The 20,149-nt window shown below is 42.0% G+C and overlaps 1 protein-coding gene across 2 annotated transcripts in view; it reads right to left on the bottom strand.

Annotated features, from left to right (window-relative positions):
- KDM4B (lysine demethylase 4B) overlaps positions 1–20,149 on the bottom strand; it is a 378,825-nt gene that overhangs the window by 15,625 nt on the left and 343,051 nt on the right. Inside the window, exons 15-19 of one of the 2 annotated variants that reach the window (XM_030217503.1) lie at positions 12,758–12,834; positions 12,385–12,440; positions 11,971–12,079; positions 409–594; positions 119–283 (exon numbers count right to left, since the gene is read on the bottom strand). In XM_030217503.1, coding sequence (XP_030073363.1) covers positions 119–283; positions 409–594; positions 11,971–12,079; positions 12,385–12,440; positions 12,758–12,834 — 593 coding nt within the window. The remainder of the gene's footprint in view (positions 1–118; positions 284–408; positions 595–11,970; positions 12,080–12,384; positions 12,441–12,757; positions 12,835–20,149) is intronic. The other variant, XM_030217504.1, reaches the window with a different exon arrangement.

The raw sequence follows: 20,149 nt of genomic DNA, 5'->3' as shown, positions 1-20,149 counted from the left end.
ATTGAGTTCCCTTCTCTATTTATGCTTGGTCTTGATTTTGTAAACCATTCTGTTCTGGTAAGGGTGAGCAGTATATCAAGTTTTTAAATGAACATAATCATCATCAAGAAGCCCTCACCATGATGCTCTCCGGATATACATTATCACTATATGAGCCATCATCAAAGTTTACTTCATAGAAGGTTTGTGTTGCCATTCCAATCACTTTGCACTTATAATAAAGACCATTTCGATTCTTGCTGATCACCGTCTGACCCAGGGAAATTTCCTTCATCGGCTGGACGTAGGAAACAGAGAAAAGGATAATTCAAACCTCCTGAAGGATACTGGTGGGGGGGGGGGGGGGGGGGGCAGAAAGCAGCACAATAGCTAATGAAAGTCTACCGATAAGTGAAGCACTGTACTTACATTCTGACTGGCTGCTTTGTGTTTAAAGCAAGTGATGGACACAACATAGGGCCAATCATCTGGCTCCATGGAAATCCCTGCAGCATGTGCACAAGTGACATGAAATGATGTAGAGCAGAGGTCAACGGAACACTGGATGCAGGCACCAGACACCTTCTTTGTTCGCTTCCAGCAGTAAACACATTTCTAAGAACACAAGAACGTGAACAAAGGATTCACAGTCTTGATCAAAAAATTCCCCAAGCACACCTGGATAATCTCTTTGGCAAGATTCAAGTTCTACAGCAAGCATTAACTGTAAGTTTCAGAGACTGAGATGATACTCCACATACCCTGGTTTTAGGAGTGAGGCTCATTCCTGTCATGGTATGTGCAAAACTAACCCATTTGTATAAATTGTCTTCAATAGACCAGATCCAAATTTTCTGGTTCAGAACTTTCCCACAGCCCCTCAAAATGACACACAAATGAACCATCTCAAGTGCACCTCCCCCCCCCCCCCCCCCAACACACATATACACACCTCCTCTCTGGCTGTGCGGTCACTGTTCTGCCTTGGATTACCTGACTTGACACCGTAAAATATACATAGAAAAAGTCTAGGGTGTGTGCCTCATCATTCACTGAAAAGTCACTTGGGAAAGTTCAATCTAATCAAAAAATAAGACTATTGCATAGTTTAGGTTTGTTGGAAAGCATGAAATCATACAGTAAGAAAGAAGTAGAAGAGCTTAACAAATCATTCTTCACACTACCTGGCACTACTCATATTACTGGCACTCTAAAGACAACCATCATGAAACGCCTAGAGCCCACCTTGTGGGTTAACCATGAAGCCACCTAGAGGGTCTGTCACAGAACTGCTCAGGTCCGCTACCACCTGTGCAGGTGTTCTACACTGGCATACCCTTTCACCCACCTGCTGGGCCCCACTGGGCTGACCCCTAACTGGCTTTTAAAGTGCAAATTTCACAACTGAGCTCAAAGGGTTATTATATTACATGAATCTTCTGTGTGCATTCTGAGTTAGGGAAACATAAGGTGGGCAGCACTTGTGCAGTGCAACGGAATACCACCTGCAATTGAAAATTTCCCCGTTTTGAGCGTCTGTATGATCAAACTTGTCCTATTTGAAAACTGTAGTTCTCTTCTAACATTTAATTAGTTGTACATAGCTCTGACCACTGCTTCTAGTAAAGCAGTTAAGCAAATACTAATAAACCATATGCAATACAGCCAAATGATGTTAGAAAAGTACAAATTGCTGGTTGAGATTCTTCCTCTTGGGGTAGATGACCAGACAAACTCCCAACACCAATTCTTCCCCTTATCTTGTTTACCACTGACCTCTCAAACTGCCCCCCCCCCCCAAAAAAAAACCCCACATCCATCTGAGCCCTGCCCAGATTCCACTTAAGTACTAGTTATTGCCATATCCACAGGTAGGCTCTCTCAGGCTTCATCATCTTCCTCTATGATTCTCACAAGACCTAAACCCAAGATTCCTTCAGTGTCTTATTACCAGATTTTCTAATAATCCACTCAGCCTCCAAAACTACCAAAGCCAATGTCCATAATATTCAGCTTCCCCTGCTTATTATAAGAGAATGGCCACAAAGGACTTAGGCAGAGAAATCACTGTAGGAATTTCATGCCTGCAACATCAGAAACCTAATTTTCGCTATTACAATACATTAAAAACAGGTCTTTTCTTCATGAGCAGATGAAATTTCAAAGAATTATAGGCTCATATATATAGTGCCTGTGTTATTTATATACATTAAAATGCCTTAAAAAAAAAAAAGAAAGAAAACCCTGCCCTGTCCTCCTTTAAAACCAGTGTCCCCTGTAGCCCATACCATCTTCACACATGAATTATCAAGGTGTTTAAGAAGACAAAGGACTGCAGAATTTATGAACTATTATTCTTATATGCTTCTCTGAGCACCTACTCTACCTTTAAAAAGGCAGTTACTATAAAAGCCACTGGTACAAGACTGAGTATTGGGAGAGGAGGTAAATGAAAACTTATCTGTCTATAAGCCATGTTCAGCAGGCAGATAAGCTACACAGTGAACCACGCATGGGAAACGTGGTCTTAAGAGCGTAGATAATAAGGACATCTCATTATTAAACTGTCAATACTTAATTTTCCTAGCAGCAGGTAGCAGCCAGGCCTGATATACAATGTGTTCAATATGGTTTCAAAATAAATTATTAACACGTTCTCACTTAAGTCCATTGAACGACAGAGAATGTACATGTAATGTAAAATGAGAAAAGAATGGAGGACAAGGACAAAGATTAAGGGCGTAAAAACTAGACAGATGGAAAAAGAATCACTGGTGCATTTCCCTACGTGTTTAGAGGTTCAGCCACCATGCAACAGTGGCATCTACTGGTTGCCTCAAGTGCACACCAGTATGCACTCCTACTTTTCCTTCTGAAAAAACTGATGTGTGCCTTTCATAGGTCCATTACTGTAATGACTGGCTAGTAGCTCGACAGAAAAGAGTTTAAAATGGGGGTGGGGGAAGCTCTAGAAACTGCAAATGGTTCATGGCATAGCATCCACAATAGAAGTTGTTCTGTTTAGGATGGGAGTCCATAGTAGCAGGATGATGATATTTGATCAAAAAGATTTGAGCTATTAAATGAGTATACACTGCAAGGAGAGGGGTAGTATGAGTAAAGCGACCCTGGCGGAAGATGAGACGGGCAGCAGAGTTTTGGACCGACTGGAGAGGGGAGAGGTGACTAAGTGGGAGGCCAGCAAGAAGCAGATTGCAGTAGTCCAAATGAGTGGTGACAAGGGTGTGGATGAGGGTTTTGGTAGAGTGCTCAGAAAGAAAGAGGCGGAACCCTGTACAGCAGATTGGCCAGTCAATATTTGAATAAACAAAGCAGTGGACAAGTATATAAAAGAAACCTCCCCCCCCCCCCCCCCCAAACACAAAAAACTAAAATAATTTCAGACAAGTATGAAACCTGAACATTATAAACATCAAATGTCCAAGAAAGCAAATGGGCAGATGATTTGCAAGATCCAATATAGACAGCAAATCAGCAGACTGATAGTAAAAAAGGATCCAATTTTATTCACCATATAAAAAGCGGAAACATAAAAACTAATCTACTACATTTCTTTGAAGGGGTGAACAAACATGTGGATAAAGGGGCGTCGGTTGATATTGTGTATCTGGATTTTCAGAAGGCGTTTGACAAAGTACCTCATGAAAGACTCCAGAAGAAATTGGAGAGTCATGGGATAGGAGGTAGTGTTCTATTGGGGACTAAAAACTGGTTAAAAGAAAACAGAGAGTAGGGCTAAATGGTCAGTATTCTCAATGGAGAAGGGTAGTTAGTGGGGTTCCCCGGGGCTCTGTGCTGGGACTGCTGCTTTTTAACATATTTATAAATGACCTAGAGATGGGAGTAACTAGTGAGGTAATTAAATTTGCTGATGACACAAAGTTATTCAAAATCGTTAAATCACAGGAGGATTGTGAAAAATTACAAGCGGACCTTATGAGACAGGGAGACTGGGCGGCTAGATGGCAGATGACGTTTAATGTGAGCAAGTGCAAGGTGATGCATGTGGGAAAAAAGAATTATAGCTACGTCATGCAAGGTTCCATGTTAGGAGTTACGGACCAAAAAAGGGATCTGGGTGTCGTCGTCGATAATACACTGAAACCTTCTGCTCAGTGTGCTGCTGCGGCTCGGAAAGCGAATAGAATGTTGGGTATTATTAGGAAAGGTATGGAAAACAGGTGTGAGAATGTTATAATGCCGTTATATCGCTCCATGGTGCGACCGCACCTTGAGTATTGTGTTCAATTCTGGTCGCCACATCTCAAGAAAGATATAGTGGAACTGGAAAAGGTGCAGCGAAGGGCAACTAAAATGATAGCGGGGATGGGACGACTTCCCTATGAAGAAAGACTAAGGAGGCTAGGGCTTTTCAGCTTGGAGAAGAGGCGGCTGAGGGGAGACATGATAGAGGTATATAAAATAATGAGTGGGGTGGAACAGGTGGATGTGAAGCGTCTGTTCATGCTTTCCAAAAAAACTAGGACTAGGGGGCATGCGATGAAACTACAGTGCAGTAAATTTAAAACCAATCGGAGAAAATGTTTCTTCACCCAACGAGTAATTAAACTCTGGAATTCGTTGCCGGAGAACGTGGTGAAGGTGGTTAGCTTGGCAGAGTTTAAAAAGGGGTTAGACGGTTTCCTAAAGGACAAGTCCATAAACCACTACTAAATGGACTTGGTTAAAACCCACAATTCCAGGAATAACATGTATGGAATGTTTGTACGTTTGGGAAGCTTGCCAGGTGCCCTTGACCTGGATTGGCCGCTGTTGTGGATAGGATGCTGGGCTCGATGGACCCTTGGTCTTTTCCCAGTGTGGCATTACTTAGTTCCAGAGGTGACCGGGGCCGTGAGTATGGAACAGCCTGACTTAACTGACACACCTATTGATCAGACTGATGACCCTGATTTGTCAGTCACCAGCACAGACCCTTCCAGATATGGACACTGATATAGGAAAGAGACATGCTCTACAGGAAGCACAGCGCTCTGACTCTGACCTGGAAGCCCTGTGGCAGAGGGCTGGTCATCCAACCTGCGAGACTGGTAAAGATATTATCCTATGGAAAGGGGGCTTGTTGTACAGAGAGACTGATCCTGACAGCACCTGGAGAGCAGGCAAGCGTGTCCAGGGCATACAGAGAACAACTTCTACAGATTGCACACGACATTCCACTAGCAGGACATCAGGGGGTGACCCACACACACACTAGATTGACACAGAACCTCTGTTGCCTGGGAGTCTCTCGAGCCATAGCTGACTATTGTCGAACCTCTGATGTGTGCTAAAAGAGTGGGTAAGACCCCAAATCACCCCCGAGTTCCCCTGAAACCTTTACCCGTTATCAGTGAGCCGTTTGAGAGAATAGCTGTGGACACAGTGGGGACTCTAGCTGTCTCTACAGTGGGGCCTCTACCTGTCCCTAGCCGGACTGGGAAAAGATACATATTGACAGTGGTGGACTTTGCTACCAGATATCCTGAAGCAGTAGCGTTATCCTCCATAGAATCAGAGAAAATTGTCATTGCCCTGCTAGAAATATTTTCCTGGGTAGGATATCCATGAGAAATACTCTCAGACCAAGGGACACAGTTTATGTCTGAGCTGATCCAAAATCTGTGGACACACTATGGAGTGAAATCTGTACATACCACATCGTATCACCCTGAAACTAGAGCTGGTGGAGAGATTTAATGGTACATTAAAGCACATATTAAAGACTTTCACCTCGAATATTGTGTTCAATTCTGGTCGCTGAATCTCAAGAAAGATATAGTGGAATTAGAAAAGGTACAGAAAAGGGTGACGAAAATGATAAAGGGGATGGGACAACTTCCTTATGAAGATAGGCTGAAGCATCTATGGCTCTTCAGTTTGGAGAAGAGACGGCTGAGGGGACATATGATAGAGGTCTATAAAATAATGAGTGGAGTGGAACTGGTAGGCGTGAAGCATTTGTTTACTCTTTCCAAAAATACTAAGACTAGGGGGCATGCGATGAAGCTACAAAGTAGTAAATTTAATATGAATCGAAGAAAGAGGCTACTTGTCATTACACTAGATTTGATCTTCATGATCGTTAAGGTTTTTTGGAGACAAAAAAGCATTGGAAATTTCTGTGTTAATCCTCTCGGTGCATTACTCAAGACGGACAACCTTTCAAACAACATTTCTACACTGTTAAAAAGACTCCTGAGGCAGGCCTGTGGCCGAAACACAGTACTGTGTCTAGTCTACAATAAAGTTTGCTTCGTAAATATCATCTCAGTCTCTATGTCCTGAAGTCATTGGTCCACTTCCCACTTTATTTTCTTGCATCTTTGCTTGTGAGATTTAGCGTTCATCCACTCCTGTGGAAACTCTACAATATAACAGATAATGGAATTCAGAGCTAAACGAATACCTTGCATCTCCAGGTGATTAATCAACCACTGGGCTGCAACCAGCAACCTTGAGTCCACTTGTCACCACAATGCTCTCCCCAACCAGCGAGACTTGTATCTGTTACTGGAATCCAGTCCGGCACCACCAGACTTTTTCCTTTGAGGAGACTGTTGCTCTTCAACCACCAATTAAGATGTATCTTATTTTCTTGAATGAGTGTTAACACCCAGTTGTAATCTTGCGATTGAGATCTTTGCAAAGGATACATGTGCATCCTGGCCCATGAAATCCAGGGTCACTACCATCAATCCCAGCACCTGTGGGTAGCACCACATGGTTGGTCTGTTGAGTCAAGTCAGATTTCTGATCTGTGATAGCAATTTCCTCATTCTTTTGAGCAGGAGAAACACTTTGCCTAAAGCAGCGTCAAGTCTGGCTCCCAATTATTCCAGGGTCTGGGATGGAACAACATTGCTCTTTGAAAAGTTCACTACCCAGCCTAAGAACTGCAAAAACTGAATTACTTGAGTAGTTACTGCTTCCTCTCTTCTTGGGACCATGCACAGATTAGCCAATCATCAAAATAAGGATGAACTAAAAACTCCCCTCTTTGCATAGAGCAGTGGTCACAACTACCATAATTTTTGTGTACACCTGAGGAATTGTGGCAAGAGTATAAAACTGGAAATGTTGACCTAATAATGTGAATCTGGGATATCACTGATGACACACCCTTCATGTTTTCTCTGTCTATTCTGTCATCCTATGTTTTCCCTTTCCTATTGTATTGTTTCATGCACTGTTGTAAGCCACATTGTGCCTGCGCTTGTGGGAAAATGTGGGATATAAATGCGCTAAAATAAATAATAAGATAGATCTGACAGAAGCTTAAGGAACTCCCCTTTTTTAAACAGATATAATCACTGACTTCAAGGTCTCCATCTGAAAACTTGGTACTCGTAAAAACCTGTTGACTGCTGAGATCTAGAATAGGCTGAAAAGTTTCTTCCGTCTTTGGAACTACAAAGTAAATTGATTAGCTTCCAGTCCTTTCTTCTCAAGGTGGCATCGGAACATCCACTTGTAAAAAAAAGTCTTGCAAGGATCTGCTTTGACTGCTACTATCTTTAAACGAGAATGACACGGGGATTCTAGAAACACTTTGGGAAGAATACAAGCAAATTCGAGTGCATATCTGTCACGAATGAACTCTAGTACCCAGAAATCTGTGGTTATTTGGGTGCACCTCTGATAGAACAATGCCAGTCATTCCTCACAGGATGTATCAGAGCAGGCATGCACACCCTTCACTGTGCACTTTTGGAATTCCCTGCAGCGAGTCCTTAAATGCAGCACCCACTTTCCACCAGTATAGTAGTCTTCCTTTTCACAGCTGAAACCTGTATCAACCCGAGGTAACTTAAACCAATGTGCAAGTTGAGAGTCCATTGGATAAAGTCGAGACATTGGTTCACACTAAAATAAACACAGGACTTTTTCATTCAGCAGTAATATCATCATCCACTACTTGAAGCAAAGGGAAAGCTTTAGATGACCTAAGAATCCCTACCAGCAAGAAGGGGTGGGATGGTGCTCTACTGAAATTTTAAGAGTAGACAAAATCTGCACAATTAAAGTTGGTAATGCCTCCTTAGGAAAAATACAAACTATCGAACGATCCTCCCCTAAAGGAATCTCTTCACTCTCAGACAAAACCTCTCCTAGACCTTCTAATTGCTCCTCTGCAGACATATCCTGATCCTCTCCCTCACCAGAGAGAGAATACTGACCTGAAGTTCTCCAAAGACCGGTGCAAGTCTAACCTTGGATGTTTTGCAAGGTTCACCAAAGAGTTCCAGAGCTATATTAAGCCACAAGGTAAGGGAGGGCATCCCTTTTCCCATACAGAAAAGCTTTATGTAACAAAAGAATTAACTCCAGATAGAAAGATTGAACCAGAAGACATACCTGATACCACGGGACTGAAAAATCCAACGAGAGAGGGAATAGCTGAGGCAGAGAATTTCTACTTGACCCACGGGCTGACTGCAAAAAACTTGAAAAGGTTCTGCGGAAAAAGACTCACATGCCCCAGGCAAACCAACTGTAACTGGCATAGCGAGGAAGGAAGAACTGCACTATGTAGACACCAGTTCCTCCCACAAAACTGAAGGCGTGGCGTGAGCTACACAGAGAACACATTTTCCCACCGAAAGGCTTGTCTTACGAGGTCTACACATACAGCACTTCTTTCCTTTTTCATGCAGCATTGCCAAGGCGGCTTATAAACAACAAAACCGGCAAAAAAAAATTAAGCGTCCACTTTATCAGTATTTCCAAACAAGGGTAACGTTCTTCCCAGCTATAGCCAATGCTAATAAGCACCCTGCTTAACAGAGAAAGAAACATAAGAATAGTCATACTGGGTCAGAACAATGGTCCACCTAGCCCAGTATCCTGTTTCCAACAGTGGCCAAGCCAGGTCACAATACCTGGCAGAAACCCAAATAGTAGCAATAAATTGTTTACCGAACTGTATAATTAGTTTGGGCTCTCAAAGAAGTCCTGTATAAGGAACTCCAAGGCAAACATTATGTACCTCTCAAAAAAAATTAAAAAAATAAGGAGGTGGCTGGAGAAAAGTGTGTGTGTGTGTGTGTGGGGGGGGGGGGGGGGGTCTGTAATCTCCAGATGTGACACTCCAAACAAGGGAGAGAAAATGTAGTTCTTTTTTTTCTAAGGGTCTCTCAGCTTAAGCCCCCCCCTCCTTTTTTTTTTTTTTTAACACAGTGCTTGAGAGATCAAAAATTTCCTTCCAAGAAAAGAAAAGAAAAGAAAAGAAAAGACAAATATTGCTACCAGACCACTACAGAGTGAAAAGGATTGCCAGACCTACAGACATACTGGCTGGGCAAGGTGCTGTACAAAGTTCTTAAGCTATAACATCACAAACCCCTAGTTTCTCGGTCTCCACCTGCTGATAGAATAGCACAAACCAATGCATCTGGACTGGTGGGACAATAAGGAATGTGAAAATATCTGAACTGTGTGAAGAGATATAAACCTGAAGGGAACTGAACACAAAATGCTAGGGAGGCAGGGACAAGAAAAGGGGTAATGCAGATGGACAGATCTGTAGGGAAAGAGCAATCTAATAGCCCAGGGGTAGGGCAGCATGCTACCAGATGGGCATTCCAAATTAATTTCCAAGCTAGCCTCCTATTTGCCAGACTATTCAAGACATAGCTCTGGAAGCAGGATTTATAGCCCATTGAAAGGGACATATTTAAGAGTGGCTGGGCTCTGTATGAAGCTCAAACTCATCATCTCATTCTCAGTACATTACAGAAACAAACTGTAGAGAAAACAAGATGGTTAAATTCCCAAGAGTCAACCCCCCCCCCCCCAAAAAAAAAAAAAAAACAAACAAACCCCAATGAACCAGAGCCTCAACACTATACTGATGACTTGGACTAACCATGGTCTCACATTGACTGATTATTACGACACAATAAAGGACACTGTCCTCAAAATGCATTGCGGTGTAGACTGTTAATAACAGCATGGGGAACTAAACTATGGTGAGGGTGAGAGATGTATACCCATGTGCAGAGTTATATGTGAAGGGATTAAAAAACACAGTCCTGCAGGCAAGAAACAGTGGAGAAATGTTGCTGAAAGAGTATTAACATCCATGAGAAATGCAATTCAAGCACAGGGTAAGAAATGGCCTGTCTCCTGAAGGATGCACACTACAATTCATTTACTCCCCCGAAGGATGACAGCTAATTATTCTGAATTTCCACGTCATCAATAATTTACACATCCAAGCTTGTAATACATCATTAATCAGCAGACACACAAACAGCAGGAAAGGATGCAGCGGCAGTGGTAATGAAAGCAGCAATAGGGCCAGTACTCTTCAAGGGTCATAGTATCCTCGGAAACAAAACTATGGATCAGACAGACACATTAGATCAATAATTATAACAAACTGGTGGGAGCCAGAGGCCAATATATTGTTACCAGCAGTAACGTGCTTGCTCTGAGAAAACATTGTAGATGCTGAACAATTAAAACTCACAAAACCAATTATGTCTTTTAAAGTCACAACTTCAGTAGCCTTCCAAACACATAATGACCTTCCTCATGCACAGAAAATATCTGGCAACAGACCCCCCTTATTCACTTTTCATTAACTATTATGTTTAAATTTAAACCTTTATACACAAAGAAGACAAGCATTTCATTAGGTGAATTGATATTAGTGCAGACTCGACCTGCTGACTCAAAGTTCCATTAGAATTTCCCAGGAACACGCATTCTCCTACATCTCCTCTTGGTAAAAACTAACCAAGAGTTGTACTGTAACTCAGTGAACACTATCTATTAGGTTAGATAGCTTCTCCCCCCCCCCCCCCTAAAAAAAAAAAAATATTAAAAAGCAGATTGATACCTGCCATTTATCCAGCAATGGGAAGGGGCATCATTACAGCCTAGTGTATCTCAAATTTGAAAGCTAATTCATTTGTACAATATAACCTTAAGAATATTTGTAGCGATTCTTTGGATTCCATAATTGGGAATTTTGATTTATTATCCACTGGGAGGAGTAAGGGGGTTTATGCCTTAATCCCTCCAGTGGTCATTTGATCATTTAGGACACCTTTTAGTCACCTAGTCGTGACTGAAACTGGGGGAGTAATGGGGTTTTTATGCCTTAATCTCTCCAGTGGTCATTTAGGGCACCTTTTCGTCCCCTAGACATGAATGAAACAGGTCTAGCCAAAAACATCTTAATTTTGGTCCGAGACATTTTCATTTGGTTTTATTGCAGAAGAACGTCTATCTTTTGGTGCCGCCCATGTCCTGCCTAAAACATACTCCCAACATGCCTTCTTGAAATTTCAATGATCTGTGGAGCAAAACGCTTAAAATTGGGGTGTTGAAAATTGCAACTTGGATATTTTTGAGAGAAAAATGTCCTCCTGCTACTTTATGACTTTTTCTTTTGTTTTGAAAATGAGCCCCTTGCTTATCTTCCATCTGAAGCCTGCCACAGTGTACTAGTGTCTGCATAAAAAAAAATGCAACAGAATGTTTTTTTATCTCTTCATCACTCCCCTCTTCCTACAACATGTATTCTCTATTGTAAAGAAGTTACAATGTATTGTGGCAGCTGTCTCTTACAATATTAGGCTGTGCATAATGAACATATTGGTCATGCCCATCTGTATTCCCTGGGAAATCAAAGACCTCATGCAAAAATGTAAATAGATTTTCAGTTTCCTCTTTCCAGATTAACCTACACACCAACCCTATCACATTACAACATCTTCAGTGCACAGTGTACTATGCGCTAGAAAAGGGCCATGCAATTTATCAGGAATTTTATATTGTCTAATTAGGATGTTTTAGTTGTTTTGTTTTTGGATCTGCTTTAGTGTATTTTTTTTGCAAAGTGGGCTATCAAATAAATCTATTTCCATTTGCTCTACCCTTCCTAACAGGGCTAGATACTTTTGTACTTGATGTTCCAGATCTTTTCCTTGGTGGCAACATATTCAAATGAACACCTACCAGCCGGCACCTCTGTTCTGGAATGGCAGTGATGTCCACAGGATGACGCTCAATTACATTAAGGAAATGGACTTCAGGGACCGCAATAGCACAGATAACATGGACCCACCTAAATATGAGCAATAAATAAGTAAACCACATTACACAATTCTACAATTGGTTTTTAACTACACTGCTAAAGGAGCTCTAATAGAGCCTTGATAAGGCAGTACAAGTGCATTTGTTTAAGTTATTTTCTTTCAGTGCCTGCATTTCTCCCATGCCTGGGATCAGCAACAGCTTAACACATATGCACTGATAGCACAAACCTTGGAAAGAATTTGCAATGTGTGCTGTCCCATGCATTAGAGATACAAGTGTGATGAAATGACACACTAATAAGTTTATTTTTTTTCTCAGATAAGCTGCACTTACCTCCCGTCTGTTGTCATCTGAAGGGCACCTCCTCTCAAATTACACAGACAGCAGTCCTGTAGGGAAAAAAAAACCCTCATGAGAATAACAACACTCGCTTCATCCTCCCCACAATGAGGAATCTTTTTAAGCTCATCGATTTCTCCTTTTTGGGATCGGCTGGGTATTTGACTCGGGCTAGTCACTGTGAGTATATAGGGCTCAATGAACTTTGGACTTACTCAGCATGGGCTACTGTTTTTTATGTACCTCTAGGAGCTTAAATGACTTTCACCTTAAATCCATCCAGCACCAACCTAAGAGTCTTGGTTTCCTGGCACTATTATTTCTCCAGTATTTAGTGCTCTGGTCCCAGCTCAAGCATAATACTTACTGCTGTCCATGCATTAGCTGTACACCGTGAGCACCTCCAGCCTTCATTTACTAGATCAGGTCGAATCCCATAGCAACCTAGCACAATTAAGAAGAACAGGATTTTTATAACTAGGAAAAAGACTGTTAATACCACCAACTCCTCCCCCTTTCCTGAAAAAGAAAAGTGTTTCCAAATTAACATGTTTGATCCTTTATATCAGCACCCTTCTGCCAGTACAATAAAACAAAGTTCTCAGAAACAGGTTATTATATCTCAAAAAAATGAAGTTATTATGTGGGAAACTCAAATAGACACAAGAAAACATAGAAATCACACTCTCCTCCTCTTTACACTTTTAAATATTTCTAATTATTCCATATTAACTTACAATGAAGTTAAAGTAAGAGCAGGTAATAAAATATATAGTAGCAAACCAAAGGCAAAAAGAAAACATTTGACATGTAGACCACATTAGAGAAAAAACTCACCTAATATTTGTCAAGAGGAAATTAAACTCAAAACAAAAGACATCTGAGTCACCCAAGAACTTAAAAACCAAACCATATTCAAATCATATACTGCATCTTCCCTACACCATCCTCAATAAATCATATGTTGATTCTTTTCTACAAGAAATGCCTCCAATAAAGTGAGCTCAAATAAAGTGCATCAGTTCCTCTTAAAAGGTAATCAAAAACTTGCAGAGAAATCTTACATAAAAAATGACACCCATGGCAAGCACCTTGGACTCACGAAGAAATACTTTTCCTCCTAACATGGACGAGCTGGACACATTTGGGAACAGATAAAATTCTTTGTCCACCAAACACATCACCCTTAACAAGAAAACAAGCTTTCAATATTATAATTTTATTAATCTGACAGAGAAACAAGACCTACAAAGGTAGCTCCCGAGAATTTCTCTCTAGATGACTCAAATCTCAGCTTTAAGCTATCTGGAGATGCCACCATCTCGAGGCCTTCATTGGCCTGATTCTGCAACATTGCATTTGATAAAATATAAAACATATACAAAATATAAACAACTCCCACATCAGAATCTTTTTTTTTAAGTATCTCAGAAACAACAATCCTTTTTTGGGGAAGTTCAATAATATGGAATTAGAGATTATGATGGAAGAGGCTGACTTAGATTTTGTGGCAGTCACAGAGATGTAGTTCACGGAGAACCATGACTGGAGATATTGTTATAACAAACTATAATCTACTCAGGAAGGACAGGGTAGGAGGAAAGGGGGAGGTATACAATTATATCAAAGCCACTGAATTACAAGGTTTATAGGGTGAGAAGAAAGTATTGTAGGTTAATCTGGAAAGAGGGAACAGAAAATCTATTTTACACCGATGTGATATGCAGGCCTCTTTTAAAGGCAGAAGTGGACAGAGATTTAATTGAAGACATTCACAATATAGCTATGAAAGCAGAAGTACTAATATGGAGAAATTAGGTCTTACCTGATCATTTTCTATCCTTTCCATTAGTCTTTCCCATTATTCCAGAGCCTGTGGGATAGCAGATGGAGACAGAGAACTGAAAATTGAGCTGAGACATATCTCTCTTGGCATCCAGTCCATCTCCTCGGTATTTACATAGACAAGCAGTAAGAAATTCAGAAGTAACATGACAACCTTAAACAACTCGCAAACTCAACATTAACCAGACAAGCAAACATGTGGGACCTCTCTCATCTCTGGACAACTTGTAGAGAACAAGAGATATGCAGGAAGGACCATGCAAGGTGACAGTCATTATTTGACCCATTACTTTGCACTGACTAAACATCTGAGAAACCTGGTGTGGGCCTCTGGAATAGTGGGAAGGACTAATGGAAAGAAAATTATCAGGTAAGAACTAATTTCTCCTTCCATTGCATAGCTTCCCATTATTCCACAAACTGTGGGATGTTCAAAAGTAATTCCTAGCATGGGTGGGATCCTGGTACCGCTATCCCGAGGACAGAAGCCTCAAAACTGGCTTCTGAGCGCGCTGCAACATTCACCCTGTAGTGCTTGGCAAAGGTGTGCAACATCGACCACGTCACCGCCTTGCAAATATCCACTGGAGACAGTAAGGTTAGCTAGTCTCTGCCTCCCTCACAGAATGAGCATGCAAAACTGAGGAGCCTGCCTCCCTGCAAGCAAATAAGCTGATGCGATAGTCTCTTTCAGCCGCCTAGCAATTGTGGGTTTGGAAGCCATGAAGACAAACCTTTATTTACCAAAAAGCACAAATAGTTTGTCTGAATTGCGAAACTCACCTAACACTTCCCGGTATCAAATAAGGACTTTACGCACATTGAGAAGCTTCAAGAATACCGAGCCTCTTCATCCTCTCTGCGAAAGGACGGAAGCTCCACTGACTGGTTGAGATGAAATGCTGATACCACTTTTGGAAGAAAGGAAGGAACTGTATATAGAGACCCCCGCCTCTGTAAAGTGAAGAAAGGGATCCTGAAGCTCTGAAACCCTACGTGCCAATGCAACAGCCACAAAGCACGCTGTCTGTAGTGGAAGATCTTTGAAGGAGGCTTCTGAAGAGCCTGAAAGACTAAATTAAGGTTCTACTCTGGACTCAACGTAAGGAAAGGGAGGCCGCAAGCAGCCCACTCTCCGAAAGAATCGCACAATATCTGGTAAGCTGCTAGAGACGTCTTTTGTAGTCAACTCCTGAAACAGGCCAAAGCAATGAACAAATCAATCTTTTTGTCTCAACCGAGCCCTTTCAATGGCCAAGCCTTAAGATCAAATGGGCACCGATCCTCCATGAGCACCAGACCTTGCTTCAGTAGGCGATCTACCTGTGGAAGATGGAGAGGACCCCCACCCAGCAGCCAAATAAGGTCCTCATACCATGGCCTTCGCGGCCAATCTAGAGTTACAAGAATTATTCAACCCCAGTGCAATGTTATTCTTTTCAACACACAGACTACCATGGGCCAAGAAGAGAAGACACACAGTAGATGTGTCTCTGGCCAGGGCTGCAGTAATGTATCAATCCTCAATCAAGCCCAGTTCATTACAATGGCTCAAGAACTTAGGCACTTTGGCATTCCTTTTTGCTGCCATCGTCCATAAACAGAGAACCCCATCAGTCCACTATCAGCTGAAACCCCTGGTTGGATAGTTCCCATTCTCCTGGCTCCAAGGGGTGCCTGCTGAGAAAGTCCACCTAAGAGTTCAAGGATCCCATGATGTAAGCTACCAATAAGAAGATGATTTTTCTCTGCTCAAATTATGAGGGAGGCCATCTCCACTGCCATTGGATGACTGCGGGTCCCACCCTACTTGTTGATATAACCCACCGCAGTTGCACTGTCAGAGAAAACATGGACCATGGCCCCTATCAGAAAGGAAGCGAAGTTGTGTAAGGCATTCTATACTGCCCTGAATAGACAGAGGTCACAACAGATAAGGAGGTAGAAACAGAGATAGCCTCATCTGCCCACTCCTGGTGTTTCTTAGAAGCTGGAGGGGCAGCAGGGCGAGAAACTGAAGCACCCTGCATCAACTCTGACTGTCACTGCCTCAGTAAAAAGGCCTGGTGTAAGAGCAATTTAAAATCTGGAGAAAACAAAAATCCAGATGCAGCTGAATGCTCTGTCGGGCCCTGGGGCTGTAAAATGGTGGCTGTGCTCCAAGCATGATCAGACAGAGGCTGTTCCTTACTGCCAGTCGCCTCTGATCCTGCGCTTTCCTGCATGAAACTGCGCATTGGCCCTGTCAAAGAGCCCGAAAACCCTGGCATATTCAGATACTACCCCAAATCTGAAGATGTGCTGCAGTTGTCTCTGCATCCCGCAGGATTCCCAGCTTGCATGCACTGCAATGCCCCGACCAGGAGTCACCATTCACCTCGACTGTCACAAGCGCAGCACAATGTGTACAAAGGTGTCAGTCAGAATCCCTCCCCTGCACCATGTAGAACTACCAGCTGCTCCTTCCAAGCTGAGTCTCCACAAACCTTACCACAGATGAGAAAGACTCATGACTGACGCTCTGTTCCACGCTCTCCAGCAAACCTATTTTTCTTTTTTAAGTTTGTTGTGTAGGAAAAGGAGAGCTCCGCAGGAAACAGGGGAGAGGTGAAGGGAGGGAAGAAGTAAATTCGTGGGGTGCCACAGTCAGGGACCCGAGGACCACCAGATATGACTGCAGACTCAAGAAAACCACAAAGCTCAACTATGGACCAGCTGATCTACTGGACCAGAAGCAAAGCGCTCAGAACCAGAGGCTGAAAAGTGTGCCCATCTACATACTAGAAGTAGAAAATATTGAGAAGCTGGACAGGATGCTATGACTCTGTTCAGTTTTCAGCTCTTTATCCCCACCTGCTGGTTAATGGACACAACTTCCCACAGGTTCTGGAATAGTTGGAAGCTACATAATGAAATAGGTTATTTTAATAAGCCGGATGCTGATTGGCGCATCCCTGTTGCAAGGTCATCAAGAAGTAAGGAGATACTGGATTCTCTACAGGGAGAACTCTTTCAGCAGCTGGTAAAACAGCCCACACGGGCAAGATCCATACTCAACCTGGTGTTTACAAATGGGGAGTGTATTTCTGATGTTAAAGTGGGTGAACATCTTACATCCAATGATCACCAGATGGTGTGGTTCGATATTAAAACACATTCAAAATGAAGGTTCTACACTTCAAAAAAGAAAAAGAAAAAATAAACCCTAGCTTTGTGAATATGGGTGAATACCTCAAGGAGAAGTTAGCAGGATGGGAACATCTAGGGGAAGAAGCTGTGGGCAAAACTGAAAGGAGCTATTTTAGGAGAAACAAACCTTTTTGTTAGAAAAGTAAATAAAAACAAAAGGACAGGAAGGCTGTTTGGTTTCTCAAAAATAGTAGCTGAAAAGGTAAGGAAAAACAGATCAGGATTCATAAACTAGAATGGATCACAGAAAGAGGAAGAAAGACAATATTTGGAAAAACTAAGACAAGCTGGTAGTCAGGAAAGCAAAGATGCAAATGGAAGAAAACATAGCCAATAAGCAAAATGTGGAGACAAGACATTTAGAAATGTTAGTGACAGGATGCAATACACAAGTGGCATTGTGAGACTCAACGGTGGAGGGTAGGAATACATAGAAGGTGATAAAGTGGAATTGTTTAATGAATATTTCTGTTCTGTGTTCACAAATGACGGACTGGGAGGGGGACTGTAGAAGATAAGTGCAAATAGAAATGGAAGTGTGATAGACCTTGAACAATTTTCAGAAAACTGATCATATGCATTACCAAAAGCCGTGAAAACAACTTATCATCACCTAAACTTCCGGAAATCATTAAAAACTAACCTATTCAAAAAGGCATACCCTACCAACCCAACTTAAATGCCTGTACCCTGCAACACAATGAAACCAAAGCTTGTAATGGACATATAATAACTCTTCCTTTCTACGATTCCCTAAGGTGTCTGTACACATGAACCTTATTCTACCACATTACTGTATTTGTTCATACCGGAATTGGCGAACGCCTTTACAGTACTATGTAAGCCACATTGAGCCTGCAAATAGGTGGGAAAATGTGGGATACAAATGTAACAAATAAATAAAATATAAATGAGGAGCCAACTAAACAAGAGCTGGACAAACCAATAGGGCTAGATGGGATACACAATTCAAAAGGTTTTCTTCAAACTCCAGTTAATCCATCCAATTTTAGAACTGTGCTTCAGACTATTATCACACTTTTATGGGACTACTGTAATGCTCTTTACCTAGATGTACCTATCTATAAGTTACAAACTCCGCAAATTTGTCAAAATGCTGCAGCTCGCCTCTTGGCAAATTTATCCCATTTTGATCATATTACTCCTACCTTAAGAGCTGCATTGGCTACCTACAGTATGGAGAATTAGATCCACAAAGCTTTGAACAATGGTCCCTTGATCCTGGCAAGTGCTTCGAAAATTTATAAGCCTATTAGATCATTGAGATCAGGTGAAAAAATCATTACTTGATGTTCCTTCGTTTCAGCAGGTCAGGTTGGATGCTTTCCGATGTTCTATATTTTATATTGAAGGGGAAGTTTTATGGAATGCATTGCCTGAAGCCCTGCACAAAATTTAGTCTGTTGTATAATTTAGAAAACAACTGAAAGCACATCTGTTTAACTCACGCCTTTGCCAATATGTAAAGATGGTGCAAACTTATATATGTTGTTTATGAATTTTAAAGAATTTGAAATTGTGTTTTTATGATAAACTAGTAAAAAAGGCCCGTTTCTGACACAAATGAAACGGGCGCTAGCAAGGTTTTCCTCGGAGTGTGTATGTTTGAGAGAGTGTATGTGAGAGTGACTGTGTGTGAGAGAGAGAGAGAGTGAATGTGCGAGTGTGTGAGAGAGAGTGAGTCTGGGTGCGAGTGTGTCTGTGAGAGTGTGTGTGTGAGAATGAGAGTGTGTGCAAGTGCATATGTGAGAGACAGTGTGAGAGAGAGAGAGAGAGAGAGTGTGCTTCACACAGATACAGTGTGCACGAGAGAGAGTGTGTATGTGAGACACAGACTCTCTGCGAGACTGAGTTTATGAGACCAAGAGAGTGTGTGAGTGACTGTGTGACACAGAGAGTGAATGTGATACAGTGTGAGACATAGAGTGTGTGAGAGAAAGAGAGAGAGAGAGAGAGAGAAAGAGACTGTGTGAGAGAGAGAGAGTGTGAGAGAGAGAGAGAGAGAGAGAGAGAGAGAGAGAGAGAGAGAGAGAGAGAGAGAGAGTGTGTGTATGTGTGACAGAGATACCCCCCCCCCCTCTCTCTGGTGTCAGGCCCCCCCTCTCTCTGGTGTCAGGCCCCCCCTCTCTCTGGTGTCTGAGTGTTACTGTGCAGGACGCTGAGCTCTGGCTGTGCTTCAAGGAACTGACCAATCCTATTTAATAGAATGCACCTCCAACATTCTGAAGCCGAGAAACCTCGTGTGGTTGGTCACTCCTGCTTGTGACGCACCCGGAAGTACGTGATGTCAATTCAGGAGATGGATACAGAGAGCAGGAATGCCTCAGCCATGCAGTCAGCTTCAGAATGTTGGAGGTGCGTTTTATTATATAGGATGCTGGTTGGTAAATGTCTGTCATATTATTGTTTTTGTAATGATTCTATTATGTATGTTAATTTTTTGTTAACTGCCCAGAATTGTTGGATGGTTCGGTCTATACATTTTTTAAATAAATAAAACTGAGGGTACTGAAGGAACTCAGGGAGGTTCTAGCAGCTCTGCTATCTGACATTTTCAATGCTTTTCTAGAGCTGGGAGTGGTCCCAGAATGATTAGAGAAGAGCGAATATGGTCCCTCTCCACAAAAGCAGAAGGAGGTTGAGAAACAGACCAGCTAGTCTAAAACTGAGTAGTGAGGTTCCTTGAATCCAATGGATTATAGGA

This window comes from Microcaecilia unicolor, chromosome 11 (genome assembly GCF_901765095.1).
Source record: "Microcaecilia unicolor chromosome 11, aMicUni1.1, whole genome shotgun sequence".
NCBI classification, from domain to species: domain Eukaryota; kingdom Metazoa; phylum Chordata; class Amphibia; order Gymnophiona; family Siphonopidae; genus Microcaecilia; species Microcaecilia unicolor.
Note: the sequence above shows the minus strand (reverse complement) of the source record. Positions and strands in the feature narration are given on the sequence as shown.